At 47.1% G+C, this 24,481-nt stretch overlaps 1 protein-coding gene across 2 annotated transcripts in view; it reads right to left on the minus strand.

The window, feature by feature from the left end:
• Slc44a3 (solute carrier family 44 member 3) overlaps window positions 1–24,481 on the minus strand; it is a 68,469-nt gene that overhangs the window by 7,804 nt on the left and 36,184 nt on the right. Inside the window, exons 11-12 of one of the 2 annotated variants that reach the window (XM_005357208.3) lie at window positions 22,585–22,741; window positions 19,491–19,577 (exon numbers count right to left, since the gene is read on the minus strand). In XM_005357208.3, coding sequence (XP_005357265.1) covers window positions 19,491–19,577; window positions 22,585–22,741 — 244 coding nt within the window. Of the gene's footprint in view, window positions 1–19,490; window positions 19,581–22,584; window positions 22,742–24,481 lie in introns of both variants that reach the window. The other variant, XM_005357207.3, reaches the window with a different exon arrangement.

The following is a 24,481-nucleotide window of genomic DNA, read 5'->3' on the forward strand; positions in this document are numbered from 1 at the left end:
CTGAGGAAATTGGGGAATCACACTCAATTTGTGTGGTGTTGGGAACTGACTTCAGGCCTTCTTGTATGCTGGGCCAGCACTCTGCCAGCTCAACTCTATCCCCAGCCCAGACTCTTTCTTTCATAGACTGGGAACCAAGATTGAGGCCATTTTCCAAAAGCCCTCTGATGAGTCAGTAAGACAAAGAATGCTTTCTTTAAATTCCAACTACCTGGTTTTTACATTTACATTCACCAGTTTTCATTATGCCAAAACTCAATTTAAAAGCATGGTGGTTTTGGGAAGCACAAACCCTGTAGTCCAAACCGTCTCTAGGCTCAAATCCGAGCTCTCCCAGTGAGGACAGGAGATACTGGGCATGGGCCAGTGACCAGCCTCTCTGAGCTCCTTTTCCTTATCATTAAAGGGGACCAGAGCACCTACTGACAGGAAGACTAAAGACACAGTCCTGTAGAGCCCAGCATCTGGCAACGACAAGTGGGAGGACTGCCACTCTCCTGTAGCTGGAGGTCTCCAAAGATGACATCATTTACCACCGGGAGCACGGACCAGCTCCCCGAGCCTCTGCGAGGCATAGGAAGGGCCTGTGTTGTCTTCATCCTCAGGTTTCACATCACAAAGATCCAGGAGTGGCCAGTCGTATGTCTCGGGCCATGTCCCAGTGCTCAGTGTGACTACCATGTGTCTCTCCATCTTTGCTTCCTCTCAGGTGCTAGCCCAGTGTGTTCCCTTTCTTAACTGATTCCTAATGGATCTCCCGAGTCATATGGGAAAGGGTAGTTTTGTTTTGTTTTGTTTTTGAGAAAGGGAGGTTGTTCCCTCCCCCAGAAACCCACTCCCTCACAGTCAACTTAGTGCTATCCATCACTCATAAGCAACAAAAATAGACTTTATTCCTCAGCAAAGATGATTAAAGGTTAAACGATACATTTTCATGCATGGATCAACTCCACAAATTTCGAGGGGGGCTCATAAAACCACTTATCTTTAGCATCTCATGGCCCACTGAAAGAGAACATTAAAACCACATTGACAGGGAAATTACATATGCCTTCCTGAAGAGACTACAGCACCGGCATTTTACCATGAGAGTGAACCCTGAGTGCCACATCGAGACCTAGATTAATGACTGGGTGAAAGCAGAAGAGCGGCAGTGTCGCCACAGACACGGGGCAGCGTCGCCCCACGGCACAGACCGAGCATTCTGCTGCCTCAGTATTAGTGGGTCCACACTATGCGGAGCAGAAGCTGCTTCCTTGGCAGGCATCAGGAGGACGGGGTGCTCCAGGCTGTCCACAGGGTGTGTGTGCGCCTGAGCTGACAGCTTCGGGGTCATGTACTAAGACAGCCACAGTACAGTGGACAGTGTGGCAAGAATGGCTTTTGATGAGGAATAGGAAGTAAGGACATCATGTCGATCATGAATGATTAAGGAAGAACCCCCTCCCTGCCCCCTTTTTGTGAAATTGGCCACGGGCCTGTTCTCAAACTTTGTAACTAGGATGGTTTTGAACTTGTAATTTCCTTTCTCTAGCTTCCGAGTGCTGGGATTGCAGCCTTTTCTGTGTGGGCAAGCACTCTGCCAACTGAGCTCCATCTCTAGTCCAGGTCAAATGATTTGAGGGTTGACCTTCTATGACCTTAAACCTTAGAGGGTTGACCTTCTATGACCTTAGACCTTAGAGGGTTGACCTTCTATGAGCAACCTTAGAAAGAAAAAGGGGGAGCAGGTAAAGTGAGAAGATCCGAGAGAGAGTTCCTTCAAAGGTTTCTAAGTCACATAGGAAATAACTAAGGCTCGGGAAGGAATGAGCCACACAGTATGGCTGGAAGCCATCATATCACAATTTTGCAAGACGTTCTCACACAAGCCATAAAGCACACAGGGCGCCACGGCACTCAGGGGCACTGTGGTGTGACCACACATCCACCAAGCACACTGGCTCAGTGACAGTGACAAACCAGAGTCTGGCCCAAAGTCAAGAAACTCTCCCCTGGGCACAAATGCCCAGGACTAGGAACTGTAATTCTTCCCAGACGCTCTGACTACTGAACACCCTGAGCCCAGCAGATCTTTGAGTGCTATGTCCCCCAACAGCTGGGCACAAACCTGAAGGGAGTTTCCCATCTCTTATCTGTGGCCTTTAAGTCTTTTCTTCTCTAAGTATGTGTGCAACTTTTATGTGAAATTAAATACTGTCACAAATATTCATCCAGTACACAAAGGGTACCACATCCTAGGCTCTCTTTCTGAACATACTGATTCATTTAATCCTCCTAGCCCCAAGACAGCAAGGTAGCAGAGAATACCCAAGCACAGCAAGGCTAGATGGCATGCCAAGTCACACACATGAGACTGATGTTACATCACTCCCGTGTGGAGATGACCTCTGGCTCGCCAGGCCCATCTGTAGGAAAACATTTACTTCAAGGTGTGCATTGTTCGTTGCCATAGAAACAGCCATGTTTCCACGAGAGCTTCCATTAGGACATGGCAGGATAGTCATTTTGTAGAAGGAGGCTGGGTTCTAAAAATGGTTGTCTCCCAAAGCCTGCAGAGGGATCTCCGCAAGGTCCTGCTTCCTCTCAGGAACCCCATTCTGGGCTCTGTAAAAGGATGTCTGCTGGCTTTAAAGTTTTGTATTAAAGACTATCATGCTTGTTTGGAGAGGGATTCAGTGGGTACGAGTGCTTGCTCTGCCAGCATGAGGACCTCAGTTCAAGTTCCCAGAGCCCACACTTAAAGCTGAGTGAAGGGGCTGGAAAGATGGCTCCGTGGTTAAGATCTTGTACTTGCTGCTCTTACGGAGGACCTGGGTTCGGCTCTTGGCACACACATGGCAGCTCCCAACCCTCTGTAACTCCAGTTTCAGGGATCTGATGCTCTCTTCTGGCCTCTGCAGGCGCCAGACATGCAGGCAAACATTCATGCACATAAACAAAATAGATAAATCTTTTAAGAAAGAAAAGCTGAGGGCTGGAGAGATGGCTCAGCAGTTAAGAGCATTGCCTGCTCTTCCAGAGGTCCTGAGTTCAATTCCCAGCAACCACATGGTGGCTCACAACCATCTGTAATTAGGTCTGGTGCCCTCTTCTGGTCTGCAGACACACAGACAGAATATTGTATACATAATAAATAAATAAAAAAAAAGAAAATTACAAAGATTAAAAAAAAAAAAGAAAGAAAAGCTGAGGTGGTCACCCACTAGAGTGTGGGAGAGAGGCAAAGACAGGGAGCTCATGGGGCTTGCTGGCTCCCAGACAGCCCCAGATTGAGTAAGAGACCCTGTCCTGCGGGAACAAACAGGCTGCCTGATGTCCTTCCCGGGCTTCCATGAGTTTGTATGTATGCTTGCACCCCCACACACAAGCACACGCGTACACATACAGGCACATATATGTTTCCTAAGTGCTTCACAGTGGACCAGCAACTCTAATCACGTGACTTGGCCGTAACTCAGTAAAATGATCACTGTAGGCACGGTTATCCCCATTTAGTAGAAAATTCTAATCATTGTGCTTTTAGGTAACACAAAGGCTAGATCGCCTCTTTATTTTGAAAGTGCTCCAAGAATATTAACACACAGAAAGGGTTCCCTCCCCCTCCTAAAATCAAAACCGCTCAGTCCCCCGAGAGCACCCATCTGTCCTCCCCCCAGACTGAAACGGCTCCTTCTTTTAATGTGGCAGAGCTCTGAACTTGAGTTGCTGTTGACTCTTCAAAAAGTAAATAGAATTTTCCTCCATAGAGAAGGGAAGGGGTTTGCCCCGCGGCCCTGCCATGAATAGCTGACTTGATTTCTGGAATGGCTTTTCTAACTGAGTTCTGATTTTACTCACTCGACATAAAGCAAGAATGCCTAAAAGCAAACCTGAGCGGCTAATACACCACCACTTCCCTCAGACCTCAGGGAAGCACGGGGTAGCTGAGTCCACAGACCTTCAGAAGGCCTTCTGAGGCCCCTAGGAAAACCTGCAGGCACAAGCCCAAGCCAGTTTCAGCTCTGATTTTATCACAAACAAGTGGGGAGGAAGTCAAGGCATCCGGCAAACACACTCCAGCCTTCCAGGGCCTGGCATTCACTGGCCCCTTCACTGTTACCAGGCTGCAAACCATTACCAAAGAGACTGCAGTGGGGAAGCCTGCCAACCCTGCCCCCTTCAGGGGTCCTGCCAGGAGGGAGGCACTTAGGGGTGGGGGGGGAATGGTGACCGGGAGTTACTGCTGCCAAGAAAGCCAGAAGCAGGGCAACACAGTCTCCTTTGCTCTTCTGAACTGTGTTTCTTTTAGGCATAAGTTTTAGGATGGTCTTATTCTGTCCAAGCTCATCATTAAAAAAATAAAGCAATACAGAGGCAAGAAGAAAGGAAACCATGGCTCGGTCTCAAGTAGCCCCTGGAAAGACTCTTCCTTCTCCTCCCACAGTCCTTGGTAATTGCGCACAGTCGAAAGGACAGACAGACAGACCAGCCCAAGGGCACTAGACCTGCATTCTGTCTACAAGGTTTTCAATAAAAGTACACACGTTGTCAAGTAAAGAAAGTGACATTCAGACTAGATGCAAGGAATATTTGAATTTGTCATAAATCACACTTCCACATACAAGAATTAGCTTTTTTTTTCAGTTTTTTGAGACAGGGTTTCTCTGTGGCTTTGGAGCCTATCCTGGAACTAGCTCTTGTAGAACAGGTTGGCCTTGAACTCACAGAGATTCACCTACCTCTGCCTCCCAAGTACTAGGATTAAAGGCGTGTGCCACTACTGCCTGGCAAGAATCAGCTTTCTAAAAACCCTTTTCCATTTATTTTAACTTATTTAAATTTTATTTTATTTGTTATTATTATTACGTGTGTGTGTGTGTGTGTGTGTGTGTGTGTGTGTGTGTGTGTGTGTGTAAGTCTCACAGCACACTATGGGGGCCAAGGACAACACGTAAGTTCTCTGCTGTGAGTTCCTGAAATGGAACTCAGGTTACCAGGCTTCTGTAGCACGCAGTCTCAACCACTAAAGCATCTCACCAGTCCTAAAACCCTTTTGAAAAACAATCATGGAAACCCGGGCCTAGAAAGACAGCTGAGCTGGTCAAGTGCTTGTCCTGGAGGCGTGAAGAAAGACCTAAGCCAGATCCATAGAACCCATGTTAGACACAATGGGCCAGACCTACCTAGCAGCTCGTGCCTTTAATCCTAGTGCTCTAGAGGCAGAGGTAGGCAGATCTCTGTGCGTCCAAAGCATACCTGGTGTACATGGTGAGTTCAGGGCCAGCCAGGGGTATATAGTGAGACCTCGTCACATAAAACAAAACAAACCAACAAACAAAAGGTTCATTGATGCTTGCTTGTTATCACAGCACTGGGAGGGCAGAGCCAGGAAGATCCCCTGGGTTCTCTGACCAGCCAGCCTGGCCTACCTGGTGAGTTCTAAGCCAGCGAGAGACCCTGTCTTACACAAAGGTAGGCAATGACTGAGGGGATGACATGGAACACATTCTTCTGGCCTCACCTGCTGTGCACACTCCTTCAACACACATGAATTAAACCAGCAAGAAAATGTTGCTTTAAAAATATTTGTAGATTAGTTAATTTTAGGAGTTCAGAAGAGGTCATCAGATCCCCTGGACTTGGAATCACAGACGGTTGTGAGTTGGCATGTGGGCGCTGGTGTTCGAACCTGGGTCCTCTGGGAGAGCAGCCAGTGCTCTTAAACACTCAGCCATCTGTCCGGCCCCATGAAAACTGTCATGAGGGTTAAAAGACTTCTTTTCCTTAGCATTGTGTTTTAATTTCAGGGAATTCTGACTGTGGGTTCCTTTTCTCTTTGGCCTCTTGATTTCATGACTTTCACTATTACCCTGACTTTGCGAAGGTCACTTAGGGCCTCTCTGATAAGACCTCCACTTCTGACCTGAACCAGCATGACACCAGGCCTGCCACCTCAAACACCTGTTGTGTACCCCCAGCCCCCACTCTTGGAGTCCTTCAGAATCCCATAGTTCCTCTGTTGAGATGCCTTTTTGGAGCCCTATCCTGTATGCAGGGGCATTTATTGAATACATAAATGAAGATGTTTTTGGCAAAGGTTGTCTTCCAAATACTATTCTTTCATTCTAAACCTGAATTTGACTGATTGGTATGTTTGTTTCTTTACAAGAATGTTAGCCTTACGACGCCCAGGGCTGGTGGAATGGCTCATTGGGCAAAAGTACTTCCCACCAGGCTTGACAACCTGAGTTTGATTCCTGGGACCCACATATGGAAAGAGAGAACCGGCTTTCACAGGTGAGTCCTCTGACCTCTAAACTTGTGCACCTCCCCAGTAAAGAAAAATAAGTAAACATGTAAATAAATAAATATGCTAAAATAAATGTAAAGGCACCTTCAGATGTCCCCCGAAAAACCCTTCACCTTCTACTGAGGATAAAGCCTCGTCAATAGGCTGTGGCCAGGGAGAGGGGACCAACATGGAGTGTAATCCAGGAGCAGACAGCACATACACCGTGAGAGAGCACTCATCTTCCCTCAGACCCAGGAAAAGCCCAAGCAGACAAGACCTTCTCATTGAACTTGCCCCTTGACTGATGTAGGAACGCTCTGTGCCTGCAAAGGAGCTGTGTGGCTCTGAAAGACTATGCAGGTCCAGGAATCAGTGCCATGTAGACTGTTACATTCACCCCGCGACCTCCCCTGTATAGAATGGTGGCAGCCCCCCATCTCTTTTGACCTGTAAATAGTCAGCAGAGAAAAGAGCAAGTCAGAAGGGAGGCCTGGTCTTTTGTGAAGACTAGTTAAACTGTGGGTGTGTGAGGCAGGAAGGGCTGGCACGGCTACTGACTTCAGACTTTGCCAGAAACGGAGACTAGATGCTTGCCCCTGGTGCCTGGAAGCTTCAGCTCCCTTCCTCACCCTCATCCCTGAATAGGAACTCAGCCAGTGCCGACAAGCCGTGGCTTGTGGCTGTCTTGGAGATGACCTTCATAGAACCACTGTCATCCTGGTGAAGCTCCTTAGCCTCTGGGCTTCAGTTCCCTGTAGGTATGTAATCATTCCCTCTATCTGTTCATCCACGTACACATACATTGGTTTCTTTCACCATTGGCTATTATAAGTCATGCTGGGATGTGCATGGCTGTACACACAACTCTTTGAGATTCTGCTTTGAATTCCTTTGGATGGACCCCAGAAGGTGGAATGCTGGACAGTATGATAATTCTGTTATTAATGTTTTGGAGGAAACTTCATGTTGTTTTCCATGATTTTATATTCCCACCAATAGTATACACGGGCTCCAACTTCACATCCTTGGTAACACTCATAATTGTCTGATATATTGAAAGTCACCTACCCGAAGGGCATGAGGTAACATCTCATGACCTTGATTTACATTTCCCTAATGATTCATGATGTTGAATATATTCTCATGCATTTATTGGCCATTTGTATAGATTATTTGGACATACGCCTTTTCAAATCTTTTGCTCATTAAAAAAATAAGTTCTTTGGTCTGTTCTAGTTGAGCTGACGTTGTTTATCCATTGCTGATATTAACTCTTTATCACATGTGACTTGTCATCATTTTGTCCCTTTCCAAAGATGGGCCCTTTGCTCTGTGGGTCACTCTGCAAATTGTTGCCTAGGGCGTGCAGTCAGTCCCTGGGTTTAAGGTAGACTTTTCTATCTATTTTATTATTGCCCTGTGTTTTTGTGTCACATATGAACTACTGGTGCCAAATCCAATACCTTCCACAGGCTTCCTGTGTTTTCTTCCAGGAAGAAAAAAAATACTAAAGTTTTTTTTTTTTTTAATTCTAATCTCCTTTAATGTGGTCAGGTGTTTGGCCTACATGTAAGTACTCTACGTGTGTGCAACTGTCCCAGGAGGTCAGAAAGGATCTAGACCTGGAATTACTGGAGGTTATGAGCTGTGATGTCGGTGCTGGGAACAAATTCAGATGCCCAGGACAAGCAGCCAGTGCTTAACCACTGAGCCATCTCTCTAGCCCAGGGATTGTGTAGTTTTAGGTCTTTTGGGTTAAAGTTCATTCTGAGTCGGTTTTTGAATGCCACACAGTGAGCGTCTTCTGCTTCTAGATCGCCAGTTTTCTCAAGAACGTTTGTTGGAAAGACCGTCCTCTCCCTATGATATAATTGGTGTCTCTAGCCATATATGAGACACTATTTTTAGCCTCTGTACTCTGTTGCCAAAGTCTACACATGTATCTATCATGTTTGTTTATGCCAGTCCTTGTAGCGTCCTAATTATGATGCCTCTTTGTATGACAAATGTCTTTCTGAGCCTCCAAAGCCTGGCTACTGGTCTTTCCATTCAGCACCCCCTCTCCACTGGTATTCTGCTCAGAAAGCCCGTCTCCTGGCATGCAGTCCCGGGTAAGAGCAGCTCTTTTGAACTAGAACTTCCCTCCCTCCTTTCAGATTCCCAGCTATTCTTTACAAATGAAAGAGCTATATGAATTCAGCAGGGACCCAGGGCTGGTGTGAAGACCACATGGGCCTCAGGGTCGTCCGTTAGGTCGTAGGCATGTGTGGAAGGTCTGCTTTGGTCAAGTTCCCAGATACAGACTAGATTTGGGCACTTAATCAGCTGTCTCTTGTTCCCTGGGCCTCCCCCTGCTTTCTTTGTTGTCCCTTTCATGGTGACTGGCGCGGCACGGCAAACACCTCCAGACAACTTCCCCACTCACACCGGGATGCACCCTGATGAAGCCGGTTAGCGCAGCTGTCTCATTCCTCAGATAATGCAATCTCACTAATGCTCCCTTTACCCCACCCCATGCCAACTGAAGCATCCTGTGAAAGGCAAAACGAGTGGGAAGAGGAAACCGCAACTGCTGTCAGAGACTGGACCCAACTGCCGACGCTTTTAGACCCGTCCTAGCCACGCCTACTTAAGGAAGCTAATGGAATTCAATTTATCGACACGGTTCCCTCGCCTACTTCGCAGAGAACTTGTTTCCTAATGTCTAGAGAGATGAGTCTCTGAGCAGAAGGGCTGCCCACGGTCTCTGCCAGGCGCATGCGTGCTTCCTGCCCTCTTTTCTGTGATTTCTTCCTTTCTCCCTGCAGGACTCAGGCTCTACTTCTCCCAACGTGCTAAGAAGTGCAGAGTGAGAACAAAAAGATAATAAACCCATCTACCACTTTTACTGCTTCCCCACCCCTTGCCCCAGCTTTTAACCTTTTGAGCCCTTCCCTGCAAGGGGGAAAAGCAGAGGCAGAGCTCCCCAATCTGATCTGAATGGCTTGCAGGTGTGCGCTCTGGTCTTTCTCCACCTGCAGACTGGAATCTTACTGGAGGAGGAACAAGGGACCAGAGGTTGGTGGGTTCTAACCAGAGGTTTAAGTTGTTTTTGTCTTAGCAGAGCGAGCAAATGTTCCATGACTACCTCTAGCGACTTCATTTGTCTAGGAAAGAGGAAGTTGCAGAGCTGTGCTCTTCTAGATGACCAGGACAGATGGTAACCTCCTGCTCACAAATCTGGGCACCTAAGACCATATGTTGTGACTTTCTAAAAGAATCCCATTTCCTAGAGAGGGCCCAAAGAGCCGTGAAGACAAGAAGATGGTTTCCCCAAGAGCATCCTGTGCCAACTGATGCCTGCGAACACCTGAAACCTTGCATAAGAGCCCAAGAGTAGCAGCGATTCACTTGTCGGCCCATCCAGTGGGATGGGAGCTCAGTGTAAGAACTTGGGTTATGAGACATGCTACAGTGTTTCTCACACACCTGAGTTTTGATCTTTGATTCACAATTATGTGGCAATCGTTCAAATATGAAGCTCAGGTGGTGAGAGCCTTGTGGGATTCCGGTGTGGATTAGTGACTGCCAAATTGAGACTGTTTTCTTCCTAACCACACCTCCTCTCATTTGCTTTTCTTATGAGAGCATTCTCTAGCCTCCGACAAGCACTTCCTGCTCAATGTCTAGGACAGAGACAACCCGGGAAGGCCAGCTGAGAAACGCACCCACAACTCCTGCCTTGCTTAGCAGGCAGGGAAGGGAGGAGAGGAGTCTCCAGGAGCCCCTGACAGTGGCTTTTTTCCAGAAGACCCAAAGAGAGATAGCACGAAGAAGCCTGCTCCCTACCCTAAGGAAGATTAGATTTGTGGTCAGAGCTGCTTAACTGTTTAATTCCATTTCCCATGCTAAACCAGTTTGGGAAGCATCAGCAACAATCTATAGTCTTTACATTTCTTCAGCGCTGAGGGTAGTGTTGACCTGTCAGACATCCTTCTTGCGTGCTGAGCATCCTCCTTCCTCCCCACCTTTGAACACAGCGGATGGTCTATCTTCAGATGCGGACAATCAGGGTACCTGCCTCAGACACAAAGCTGCTGAGGGGGAAGAAGCACAGGATCTGTTGCTTCTTGGGCTGCTAGATCCTCCACAGTCAAACACTGTCACAGAATGTCCTTATTATGAGGAAAGTGGTTTCTGCTGATTTCAATGGTAGTTTCCTTCAATGGTAGTTTCCATAGATCAAAGCTAAAAACCCAAGTGGTCCCGTCTGCTATTTCTGGCATATCTCAGACATGTTTTGACAGGAAGGTAAGAGCATAAGTTGGTGGCCTTGTGTTTTAAGTGACGCTCAGAATCATACGAGGTGTCTCATAATTAAGAAATGATGCCCCTTGGGTAGGGTGAATTTTTAGACCTCTGTTTCTGGAAACAGTCTTAGTTACCCTTGCTAGACAATGTCACCAATGTTCCTGATGAAAAAAATGGGAATGATAGCCAGGCATAGTTAATTCCAGCACTTAGGAGGCAGAGGCAGGTGGATTGCTATGAGTTTAAGGCCACTCTGGTCTACGTAGCAAGTTCCAGGAGAGCCAGAGCTACTTAGTGAGACCCTGTCTTGGAAATCAGAAAATGAGAGTGACAAGAAGCTGATGCAGTGACAAAGGCTTGATGCAGAAGGGACAGGGCCAGACAAGCCTGCCGCCTAGAACTGGTGGGCTGGGTGGCCTGATTTCTCCATCTTGGCTTGATGCAGAAGGGACAGGGCCAGACGATTCTGCCACCTAGCACTGGTGGACTGGGTGGATTGATTTCTCCATCTCCAGCGCAGTCACAGATCTGTTTTCTGATCTCAGGTTTAGATGTAAGTAAGCGCTGGACCCTGGAGTTGGGGGGAACATCAGGCTGCTTCGGAATGTGAGAAACGAAAGTGGTGCTCTGAACAGCTCTGCTTCCTCACTGAGTGATGAATACAGTGGCGGCGGCTGAGGTCGAGGAAGAGAAGACCATTGTAGGAGAACGGATACTGATTCCCCCCAACAGAGAAGATTCGATGAATAACCCCCTGAACTCTGTAGTCTTCAGAGCGCTACAGGATACAACCAGACACTCCCACGCCCAGCGATGGGTTGCTGAGGGAATGTTAATGTCTTCTGTTTTATCTCTACATGCCAGCCATAGAACTAAGAGCTTTGCAAAAGAGCTTTAGTTATCTGTCAAAACCTTGGGAAACAGGCACTTTAACCATCAACTTTTCCAGCACACAGACTTCCAGTATTTGGGGAATTGAGAAGCGAAAGTTACTAAATCCGTCCCCTCCCCTATTGAACAACAAAACCGGGAGAATTCGGGTGACTCCCAACTCCAGGATTCAAACTTAGATTTTTCACTTGTCCTCTGCGGGCCTTCCTTCCACAGACTAGGTCCTCAGAGCCCTAGCCCACTAGATATCAGAAGATACCTTCCCTCCATTATAGCAAATAACATTTAGAGAGCACGGAAGGACAGGCAGAAGGCACACTTAAATATTGGTGTGTTAGCTTCCTTAGTCCTCCCTTGTGTCCATGCGGTAGTCATTGAGACTTTTGCATTATACTTGAGGAAACAGAGGCTAATGGGGTGAAGGGAACCATTCCAGGCCCCACAGTTCTCAGGTCCAGCTCTATCTCCAACCGAATTCTCCTTATTCTAGCCCAGTCCTGGGAAAATGGAAATATGGCGCAAGTCCTGAGAGAGGCAAGGAATGAGGAAGAGAGAACACTGGTGGACAGGGGCAACTGGTTTGCAGAAGAAGGGAAGAAGGGAGATAGGAGAGGCTTGGAGGAGGAAGCTAAGAGTATGCTCCCATTATTACCAGGAAACTCAGGTCCTCCAAGGACCCAAACATCCCTTCACCTTCTGCCCTCAGAGCAGAGGTCTATCTTCCATGTTGCCCCTGTGAAGGGTGCAAGCTGCATATAGTTCTTCTTTGACTACAGTGTATAAGAGAAAACACTTGCCTGTCCTCAGTTTTTTTAGTGGAAGGCAGGAGAAGACACAAGGCTAGAGATGAGGGCTGAAAGAACTCTGCTCACCATGGAGCTTTGGATGAGGTGGCAAGTTCTCTGGCCTACAGGTTTTGCTGTAATAAAGGGAAGGTTTCTCCTGATGTCTGAAGGGCTGTGGTTCTGAGGACCTCACCTGCGAAAGAAGCGCTCCAGGCCAGGTGATAACCCAAGTATGGAGTCAAGGTTACCTAGACTCTCCTGGTTTTGTTGTTTAATGACCAAGAATGTCTTTTGGGAGAACAGAGCTCATTTCTCTGTGGGGAAGAGGCAGACTTCAGGACTAGTGTGTGTGGAACGGGGAGCAGAGCACATGCTTGCTCAACCCTCTCCTGACTCTTGGGGAGGGATTCCTGCTGTCGCAGAACTGCGCTCTCTCAGGTAACCCCAGCTCCCACCCTGGGTAAGGCCTACAGGAGGGTGGCTAGGTCCCTTTGACTTAGGGTGAACTATTGACAAGCTGTTCATGAGATGCATTTTCCAGCCAGCTGATTTGGTGCTCAAGGTGATATTTTCAGGCTTGACTCTTGTGTCTCTCAACTGTTTTTGAACCTTGATAAGGAAGAAGAGAGGCCTATTGTGTCTTTTGAACCCCAAGAGGCAACTCTCACTTCCCTTCTGTCTTAACGTCTTAGAGGCTAAGTGTTATCGTCTGTTTGAAAGCAAATAATAACGGTGCACCTCTCACGGGAGGAGGGTGAGGCCAACTCTAGTTAATGTAGGTGAAGCAAGAGAGTCCAGTAGAGCATCTGTAAGCACCCAACACATAGCAGGCATCCTCCTTTCTGGAGATAGCACACTGGGGAGGGAGTCAAATCCATTTGTGCCACATACAGTCACCTCCCAGCAGAGGTGCCTGCTTGCCCTAGTACCGGATATCACTCCCCTCCCTTCCTGTTAGTGATGCAATCCTTCATTTAATAACCCCCAATTATTTTACCCTTAAAATAGAATCTCAAATCGGGAAGGACTTCAGAGTCTTGTGGAAGATAGCAGCTGCTCCCTGAGGGTGTACCAAGGTCCACTTAGAGAAGAGCGCCCCAGGGCCTCGCCCTCTTAAGCTCTGACACTTGCAGCCTGCTCAGAGCAGGTGTGAGCCGGGCCTGGGGCAGGCACACAAAGCTCTTCTTACCCAGCAGCAGCTCCTGAGCTGCACACCAGGAAGCACAGGGATTCAGCTAGTTTTCTTCCAGACAGCCTGGGGCCACTGACAAAGAGGAGGCTTAATTCCTCTCTATCTAAAACAGGGGCAATAGCATTTGCTCTGAGACAGCTGGGAGTGGGGGTGGGGGACTGGAGGGGGGGATTATCACTGTCCATATACAAGCCTGCATGCAAATGGTCAATATGGTCACACATGTGCACTTCCCTCTAAAGCACACAAGCAGGAGGCACCTCTCTAGAGCTCCCGCAACAGCTGGCTGTCCACGGATAGCTCCGAGCCAGCAAGCAGGGGAAGGAGGAGGCTGAGACATCTTTGCCATAGAAAGAGAAAGCCTTGATGCTCTAGGACCAGAGTTCCTATTGGGGCCACATTGGGGACTAAAAGAACTTTCTCTTAGGCCTCGTTCCATCCTTCTCAGAATCTTGCTAGAGGAATTTCCCATAGTTCATTGCCTCCTCCCCCTGAGATGTACATGCTGCTCTGGGGGAGGGAAAGAAGTGTCATGATCTGCCACTCATGGCTTCTGATGAGCCAAAACCGGACACGGAAAAGTCATCAAGTACTGCTACTGTCCGTGGATGGAGAGACAGACTGGCATTGGAGGCAGAGCTAACGGCAAGGACCTGGGGACAGGAGGCTTTGAGATCTTACAGAGTCAAGTTGACTACAGAACCTTGGAAGACAGACTGACTTTATGTTCACTAATAAAAATCACTGGTAGCCAGGCGGGTGAGGGTGGTGGTTAGGAGGTGGGAGGGGGAGATGAGCCTGTTTTCTAGGAAGCAGCAAGCTCCTCTCTGCACTCAAATGAGTGAGACCGTCTGAATCTTTCTGTTGAGGGTGTTTGTTGCTCAGAGAGACAGAGCTGCCTGCTGGTACTTCCATGCAAATGCCAGGAGACAAACATCTTTGTACTGGCATAGCCTGCATCCAGAAAGATGCTAAAGTAAAGGAGGCTGCATGCACGACAGTCTGCTTCAAGGTGGTATACCCTGCCCCCTCTTCAGGGACACACATGGGTCTTCCCGTGTCATCACCTACAGGGAATGGGGGTAGGAACCATGCTGGGCACCATAATACTCGCCCACCTCTAGGGTTTCCCATGATGACCAGTGTCTGTCCTGAGTCCCACTGTCCATCATACACGCTGTTTCCTGCAGCCCAGCAGCAGTCCTGACAGATTCTCTCTAGGTGGACCCAGAGAGATGGCTCTGCTTTGTTCTCGAGTATGCTTGAGAGCCATTCCCCAAGGTTCCAAATGGCCAACACAATGATCTTTGTGATTCCAGGGTCAGGCCCTGTCATAGATTAAGAAGCATTTGGGACCAATGTGGTGGTGCACGCCTTTAATCCCAATATTCAGGAGTCAGAGGTAGGTGGATCTCTGCACATTCAAGGCCAGTCTGTTCTATAAAGAGAGTTCTAGGACAACCAGGGCTGTTACACAGATAAACCCTGTCTTGAAAAGCCAAAAATAAAAATAGAAAAGAAAAAAGGAAAAGGGAGAGAAAGAGAGAAAGAGAGAAAGAGAGAGAGAGAGAGAGAGAGAGAGAGAGAGAGAGAGAGAGAGAGAGAAAGAAAAAAGAAGCATTGTTGTGGGGCAGATGGTGAAGATCATGTCAATCTGGAATACAGGAAAAAATTAAATTCTGCTGTAGAATAACCCTCTGTACACTATGTGAATATATGTTGCGATGACTGGTTTAATAAACAGTCAGTAAATCTTGTTTGTGTGCAAGAATAAAAACTATAGGATTTTGTAATTTTCCTCTAAGATTGGAAAAAGGAAAAAAAAATCTAGCATGTTTCAGATCAGTGCAGACACATTTGTGAGAGTGCTGGAGGCTCAGCGGTGAATTTTGTACTGAAAAGGGCTCTGCTGTAAAGCCACCAGTAGAGCGGGGACAGACAGATGCCCTGCACGTAGGTAAGAAAGCATTTTCATGAGGAACTGGGTGAGGACAGTAAGCAACACAGAACGCAGGCTTTCTGGTTGAGTGGTTAGCAGCATGGTCCCTTGGGAAGGTTTCAGTTGGGCCCCTCAAAGGTGTTGGTAGGGGGCAGGGAGAGTCCAGGCTTCCTCTCCAGCCAGGCTCATACCAGCCTCCAGGGCCAGAAGCCTGGACCACTGATTTGCCTAGGAAGAGGAGAGAAGTCCGACCACCCAGCTAAGGCTTCTCTGTCCTGAAACCACAGGATTTGTGGTCGCGGCTTCTGGTCTTCTCCAAGTCTGTCATTAGCAAACCTTCCCCTGCCAATAAGCTAGCCTGTCTGGATGAGAAATCTGCTGGGAACAGTTCTGGGGAGTGGGGGGTGCTGAGTCTGGGGCTAGAAAAGCTGCATAAGGCTAAGACTTAATCGTGGAGGACAAATGGGCTTAGCCTGACTCCTCGTTCTGACATTGACTAGCAACCTTCTCCAAGCCTCGGTTTCCTGGCCTGTAAGTTGAAGATACTACTCCACCACAAGAGGATTGATTGGCAGTTGGTGCCAATAGCCTACAGCCAGCATTGTTATTGTTTTATTAGCTGGTGATATCCATAGATAACTTCAATTACCAACGTTGTCCTTTGTAGAGTGTCTGCATTTTCTGGATTTATTCCTGTTGTATACATGTCTCACGCATGTATTTCCTACTGCTACATACACATCTCAGATTCCCTTGGTTCCCTTCCTATTATGCCCAGGTGCAAATGGTTGTACACAGCATAAAATGAATAGATGATTTTTGGGGTGATGAATATGTGTAGTGACACCGTGGCTTTACAGCTCACATTTGGTGTCTTTGAAGCAGAGCGAAGTGAAGGAGAAACGATGAGGCTTGGTGTTTTATTACCCCACTCTGCAAAGGAAGTACGCACGGCCTTAGACTGGGTGTCTACCAAGGCAGAAACATCTACCAGCCTGTGTCCTGGGTCTCAGTGAAGATGGACGAGGCTTTTAGGAAGCAGTGATAAACCATAGCAGGCTTTATCCTCTGAGGGTTGGTCCTCTTCCAGCTTCCCATCAAACAGAGTAAAGGAAACAGGGTTTGGCCCTCTCGTATCTGATTTCGAGGCACAGAGATGCCCACACTTTCCCCACCCCCGCAATAACCTAGTCCAATGGGAAGCTGTTTCCTAGCCTTGTCTACATCCATTCTTCCCTTTGGACTCCGTTTCCTTTGTTTATTGACAGATGAGATTGACAGCTGTGCTGACTACCCTTTTACCATCATTATCCCCGCCCCCTTCCTCTCTTCTTTAAGTGTGTAACTCAGACTAACTAGCCTTGAACTTTCTACGTAGCTGAGTTTAGCCTCAAACTCCTGCATCCATCTCCCCGGGACTGGGATTGCCAGTTTACTACATAACTGGTGTGTGTGTTGCTGGAGGTGGGATATGCATAACCCCCTATCAGCTCATCTGTGCCCTGTTCCTCTTTTTAATACTTCATGATTTCGGTGTCGTATCTAGGAGCTCTGTGCAAACCCAGGATTCCTAAGGGCTTCTCTCCTGGAAGATCCACTGTTTGGATTGACATTTAGGTCTGTGTTCTATTTTGAATTATCACTATCATCATTATCATTATTATTTTGGCTTTCTGAGATAGGGTTTCTCTGAATTACATATATTTTTAAATTTATGGTGGATTTGTCTTTTCATATAGAGCTCCCATTTTTTTGTCCTCTGGGTTCCTTTGGCACTGTTTGTAAGAAAGCCTGGCCTTTCTCCATTTACTTCAGCCATATCCGTGTTGTTCATGCAGTGTGTCAGGGTTCTGCTTTCCTCCCCTGTAACTCTGTCCCCCCGACCGCCCCCGCCATGATGGTCAATCTTCATTGTCTGTCTTCCTTCTTAAACATATACTTTACTTCAGGAAGTCATTTAGCCCAGACCCTTCCAGACCCTTCCAGACCCTTCCAGACCCTCCTCTTCTTGTCAGCATGCTCGTCGGTCTTTCTTTCCCATGCCTCCCCCTTCAGCTCTTCTTTCCCAGCCTCCTACCCTCTGCAGTTCTCAGGCCAGATGGCATTGCCCAATCCTGTAGGAGTCACCCTAGTGTAAAGAGGCCATGACAGCCAGTGGAGGCCACGGCTTACAGCACAGATCCCAAGGTCAGAATCTCAGAGAGCCACCCCGGCTTGCCCCACTGACTCATTCTTGGAGCTGGAGCAAGGCCAGCTTACTCTTACTGCCCAAGACAATCACCCAACTGCCTATCTGTTCCATATCTTTATACAGGACACAGCACCTGTATAAAGGTAATTACAGGGTGGTTCATATGAACATGGCACCTGACCGCCACGATACTCTCAATTCCCTAGGTCTTAGTTAACATTAGTGGGTGAAATTTTAGACGGCAGAGACTATATGCCCTGGGGGTAACAGAGTGGAGAAAACAAATGTAAAAAAATCAGACAGTGGTTTTCAAATGTGCCGAGTGGCAGAGTCCTGACATCCCCCAACCTCCCCCACTACACCCCAACTTCCCTCCCACCTCTAACCTCCCCCCTTCCCCCGGCAAATGGTAGACTCCAAACCCAAGCCACACAGGAGTGGAGCTGTCTTAGCGGAAGGCAGGGTGGGGTAGAAGGAATGAACTAGAGCTCCTCCTACCTCTTCCCCAGTGGTTTTTCTCCCTACTGATACGTGTCCTAGGTTCCCACGAGCGCAAGATACCAAGAGTGAAATCAGGAAGGACTCAGAAAGAACCCGAACCCCATGAAGCCCAGAGTGGTTCCAGCCTGGAGGACCATCTAGGTAATGGGTTTTTATTAGTGCTCCCAGGTTTTTGCCTGTCCAGTCCAGCTATATGGGTTTTTTAGCTTTGAATTGTGACTCAACTGTATCTTATCACATATCAAGGGACCAGGGCATCTCCAAACCTTATACTAGCAGCTGGTGTCCAGACTCAGGTCTGAGAAAAGAAGCATAGCATTTTAGTCTATGAGCGTATCCACGAGGCGTGGCCTGGCTTGGTATCTGCCCCACCTTACTGAAACGCGCCACATTGCCTTATTGCGTTTTATATATAGTGGCTTGTGGTATCTAGATCCAAATACATTCTAAAAGGTACACCCAGATTCCGACTTAAAAATAGAGTGGGGCTTAAAAAAAAAATGCTACACTTTCCCTGAATAATGCAAGGTATTCATCCTAAATACCCTTTATAAGACATCAAACACGGACGGCCTAATCAGTCCCTTCCCTTGTGGTGGGGCATCTGCTAGGAAGACAGGCCAGAATAAGAACGGCTTTCCTAAGTGAGATCGCTGCGCACACTTAAATTACAAAACAGTTGCTGCCCCTTCTAGAAACACGGCTTTGTCTAATGTGACTAAGAGCTATTACATGTTCCTAAATGGGCTACAGAAAACTAAAGCGTTTATTTACGTCTCTGTTGATTTGAAAGATTTTTTAAAAGAATATTTGTAGCTCGAAAGGGAAGGGCTGGTGAAATGCAGGAAAAAAAATGGGAGAAAATTCTCCTAGGTTAGAATTACCCCTGTTACAGCATTGGCATTTGTTCACAGTTGACAGCCATTCATTATACTCAGATATGAAAAGGCTTGTGCTCTTTTTAGTTTAGAAAGAGAAAAAAAGAAACTCATTTCTGCAGAATTTGAAGAGCAGTTGTAACAGCCTTCAAAGGGAACAGTTCCAAGGGAAGGTCTACAAACCACAGCCCTGGGGAGGAAGTGTGATCAGTCTGACAGACCCTGCCTTCCTCAGGCTGGAGCGAAGAATGATGTTTGCATTAAAATGAGTGAGTGGAAAGGCAAAAGAAAATTGTTTCTTAGCATGTGAAATCACACAGAATTCACATTTCAGAGTCCACCAGTAAAGTTTTATTGACACACAGCCATGTGTGTTTCTTCACGTTTTGTCTGTGACTGCTTTCCTGGATTTGATGGTGGAGTTAACCGGACTTGACACATTTCGTGGCTGAAAAGCCGATGGAATTACACAACCCGCCCTGAAGAATTTGCTGATCTAAGTGACTGGAAGCCACCCTCAGACTCCTGGGGCTCAGGGAAGGCACATACCTGGTTGAGATGGTGCAGGCATCTGGTGAGACACGGAAGCCCACAGTAGTAGCTGCATCTGAACGCGCCTCTTGACCACGCGCCATGCTGCTGGGACCAAAGACAGAGCGGGAGACGACAGAGAAAAGGTAAGTAGCTTGTCTCTGATGGGAGGGCGGTTTCCATCTGCAGATCTACGTACTGGGGGAAACCCTGGAGCGATTCTTACTCATAAGCCAGAAACTCAACTAATTGCTATCCCTGCAGATGAACTAGCCTTCATTCATGGCCTTAGATGGCATGTTCAGTTAACCTCAGCAGAAAGAGAGATGGGTTAAGTGGTATCCAACAGCAGAGGAAAAGCTGGCCTTCTACTTCTCTTCCCTCTTCATCTGTCTCTAAGTGTGTCAAATGGGATGCACAATTTTTGTTTGTTGTTGTTTAAAAGACAAGGTCTTTTATAGCCCACGCTAGTCTTAAACTTCCTATGTACTTGAGGCTAGCCTTGACCTCCTTCTGATTCTCCTGCTTCTGCCTCCCAAATGTAGGTATTATAGGTATGAACCACAATGCCTGGCTGAATTATTTTATTCTTATTTTTGAGACAAGGTGTTGATGCACAGCGCAGACTAGCCCCAAGCTCAACACCTCTGATTCAACCTCCAGATGCAGAGACAATAGGCAAACGCCACCATGCCTTGCACACTTTTGACTTTTGAGTGTGAAGTTTGTGAGGTTGTGTCACCAATTAGAAATCCAGCCATGTATGGTGGGTACTTGTCATGTGCCCACAGAAAGAATCAAGTTTAACGTTGGGGGAAAGAGATCCTTTCGTGAGGTTTCCAGACTAAGTTTCAAAGATTCAATCTCCTGAAGGAGAACTTGAGTGTGTAACTTGAGAATGAATTATCTGGGGTAAGGGTGGTCACCAAGTTCTACCACCACCTATTGTAAAAAATAAAATAAAATAAATAAAAATCCCAGGCTAGAGGGCTCAGGAGGTAAAAGTGCTCAACACCATACCCGACCACCTGAGTTGGATTTCCAGCACCCACAGCTCCTTTCCCCAAATAATAAATAAATAAAAATAAAATTTTAAGAATTTAAAAATGAATCTATTAACTAGCAGGGCAAGAGGTAGCTGTCACATCTTACCTACCTCCCAGAGAAAGCAAAACAAAACCCCCAACCAGCTAACAATTCTCCACTAGCCTACTCTGTTAACCCTGAACAACTCAGCCTTAGATAGGCATTTTCTTGTCCCAGGGTTAATTCAACTGAATGGAACTTGACCTGGACAGGTTTCAGCCTGGTGGTGATGGTGAATGAGACTATTCAGTGCAGGAGAGATCACACATGGCTATGAGAGCTAGTGGTACTTCAGGCACAGGGCCGAACCCTTTGGCTGCTACAGAAGTCCTATGCGAGGTCGTAGTTGACCTCGGTGCTTGGTTTTCTTGCACATTGTGGAGTCTCGGGAGAGAGCAATAACCCTTTGGACCCAGGTCAGAGAGACCTCTGTCTTCCGCCAGTTTCTTTTTGGATTTATGAAAGCTGTTTTCCCCAAGGGCTTAAGATACCTACTCAGAGGGGGACAGCAAGCTCTCAGCTGCTCCTTGATTTATGATTATCAATAACTAGTTCACACATTAAATAAATAAATACATGCATTGTTAAATATATGTCCTAGTGGCCAATATATTAGTACATATACAGGTCTGTAAAATGCATATTAATAAAATCCATATTCAGATATGTGCAGCATATGTACAAGATACTCAACCTGACCTGATTATATTTAAAGTAAAAAGTGATTCTGTGCTTCAAGAAACCCTGCACTGGGGTTGGAGTGATGGCTCAGTGGTTAAGAATACTGGCTGCTCTTGCAGGGGACCCATGTTTGATTCCCAGCACCTACAGGGCAGCTCACAACTCTCTGTAACTCCAGTTCCAGAGAATCCGATGCCCTCTTCTGGCACGTATACTCATGCAGGCTCACACACATAAACAGATTAAATAATAATAGTAAATGTTAGAAAGGAAGGAAGGAAAAAGGGAAGAAAGGAACCATTCTCTAGGTTTCCTAAGACTGTAGTAGCTTAGATTTACCCTGGGCCAGGCAAAGCTACCTCTTTAAGTATTCAAAATTCAGCCAGGCAAGGAACCACAGAAAAGTGTTTTATAATCAACTGCTCCACGTGGCAAGATAAAAAAGCCAGATAATTCCACGTGCAGTTCAGCTCCACTGATATGCCAAGCTGAAATCTTGATTGTGGATTTTAAAATAGCAACAATTTAGATTTCTGTTTTTAAGAACAAACACAATTAATCATGAACAACGTGAACCAGGGCATACATCTTCCCCACTTACTAAGGTCATGCAACCATACCCAAAGGGCTGGAATCAGGTAGGTTTGTGAAACCCAGAGCATGCCCCAAACCCCCACGGTGGAAACCGAGGCGGGGAAGGATTAGCATTGTATGAGAACAGCAGAGCTGGGGAAAGTCCAAGCCTCCCTTGTGTGGCAGCTTAGAGACACCATGAGAACAGCTGTTTTCCTGGTGTTCTGGTTTCCACTGGCTTTCATAACTAAATGCGCATGGAAATAAAACCCGAGGAGGAGAAAATGCTCAGCACAAAAGCCCTACAGTTTTCTGTCCTTTGAGCTGAGATGTAGGTCAGCTTGCCCATTACTCACTCTGAAGTGCGTGTGAGCATGTACACAGCCACGTGCACACGCGCAAGGGCACACACACACACACACACACACACTTACTCTCTTCTCTTGACCCACACCAATCACTTCCCATGGCACCCACAGTAGGCAGGGAGTACATTGGCATCAAAACAAAACTATTATCCTTACTTTATAATGTATCGTTCCTTACAAAGAGGCGCGAGAAAGAGGCACCAACACTAGCTGAAACTGCATTATCAGAACTCAAGCATTTGCTTCGCATTTTAATTAGAAGGATTCCAGTTAACATGGAAACTCCTTTCTCAGCTGGACACAAAGCAGAGCTTGGGGAGCCGGGTCTGAGCCCTGGCATGGGGGCCAGCATGGAACCTTAGGTTTCCGGTCCTTAACCTGTCAGCTTTAGGGTGTTGTCTTACCGGATCTTTCAGAGTACTATAAACGTGCGTGAGAATGACTCTTGGGATCCTCGTCACAGTGATTAAAATCGACCCTTTCGCCGCAGTTCCTTGGTGGTAGCAGAAAAGTATGGAGAGAGACGAAAGGATTGGATGGGCAGGAGGGTCGTTTTGATTCCTGGGAACAGGGGGAAAAGAACATTGAAAACTCACTATTAAGAAAGCAACAAGAAACTTCTCTCTGGTTCAGAGCTCACTGGCATTATGCCGTAAGCCCTTGGCAAGATTTTTATCCTCCTTGGTAGCCAAGGTTACCTTATATCTCTCAGGCTAGTTCACATTTTTTGGTGGCATTCATGTGTAAACAAATGCAAAACAGAAAAAAAATATCAACGAGCCAAAATACACACCCTTCTTTCTTACCGCCCTCGGCTCTTACACCCAGCCTTCCAGTTGCCTGCTGATAGTATTTTCATTTGCAATAGACTGAGTCCTTCACAGTGTTCACCGTTTAACTGGCAGGGAGATGTGTGTAATTTTTTTTTTTTGCCCGTATTAACCTGGTGATTAGAGCTCTCCTCAAGTCACATGATCAGGACTGGGGCCAGCAAAGGTAACCCAGAGCTTAGATTGGAAGGGAAGCTGTAACAGCACCGAGCCTTTTAGATTCTGCACAGTTTTGGGCTCCCTAAACCCGCTGATTTCTTCTGTGTTCCCTAAAGGTCACCTCAGCGTGAATCATTTACTGGACTTGTAATGACGCAGCTCCCAAGAATGTGTGTAAGTCAGCTTCACAGAGAGAAAGAGAGACCAGAACAGGAATGGTCCTCCCTCTCCCTCAAACCTGAAAGCTGAAAGAAAGGAGAGCTGATGTCACCCTTCTAGTGACCTTCTGATTGACCCTGATGGTTCTCAAGGATGCCATTCTAGAAAAGGAGGCCGACTTTCCCAGAAACAACTTCACGGGGCTCCAAGCGAGGCTTGCTTTCTTTAGAAAAGATTCCTCTACAACTGGCTTGGCCTGCTAAGTCACTATGAATTAAAGTTTTGACAATGGCCTGGGATCAGAGGGAGGAGAAGGCCCACGCCAGCAAGGTCTCAAGAGTTGGCAACCGTTGCGTTTTCTTCTTACTTAAATCATCCGGGAAGAGAAAGGGAACATGGAAGCGAGACTGAGACAAAACTACAACCTGGCTGCCTACCCAAGGGGGCTGTGTGTGTCTAGCACCCGCAACGCCGCGGGTTCAATCCCCAGCGCGGTGTGAGTCCCGAGGGGTGATGCTGTCTGTAATTCCAGCACTCAAGAGGAGGTAGAGGTAAGAGGACTAAAAGTTCACTGTCATTCTCCCCTAGAAGGCGAATTTGAAGCCAGCCTAGGAGATCCTCCAGCAGATCCAGGGGGTGGAGCGTGGTATTGGAGTATGGACCTGGGCTTTTGCAGATGGGAATGCATTTTGTCATTTTGATCGATACTGGAAGAGTAGACCAGGCCAGGAAATTCTGACACGTTTTCCTCACCTCCTCCTTTTTTCCCCCCTAAAAGAAGGATGTTTACTTTTCCATTGAGATTTATAAGCCTTAGAACTTACTCGACAGCTTAAGACAGAGATGCAGAGGGAACACCTGCTTCCCATCTGGTTGGGAAAGAAATGACTCACAGGCCATTGTGAAGGGGCCTCGGGATCTGGTCCTCCAGGTACTGAAGTCTGGTTTAGGCATCAGGTTTCTGAGCAGGTTTCACTACCATTTGGGACAGAGGAGTGCCTGCCCCGCCTCCCTCCCAAGTCACAATGCTTGGCTCTGCAGGGCTTGGCTAGAGGAAGGTGCAGAGGCTCCAGAAGCTAGGTTATCACATGATGGGAGAGGGAACTTAAAAAGGCCCTTTTAACCCAAGCCAAGAGTCACTGAATACCTGCTT

This window comes from Microtus ochrogaster, chromosome 21 (genome assembly GCF_000317375.1).
Source record: "Microtus ochrogaster isolate Prairie Vole_2 chromosome 21, MicOch1.0, whole genome shotgun sequence".
In the NCBI taxonomy this organism is placed as follows: Eukaryota; Metazoa; Chordata; class Mammalia; order Rodentia; family Cricetidae; genus Microtus; species Microtus ochrogaster.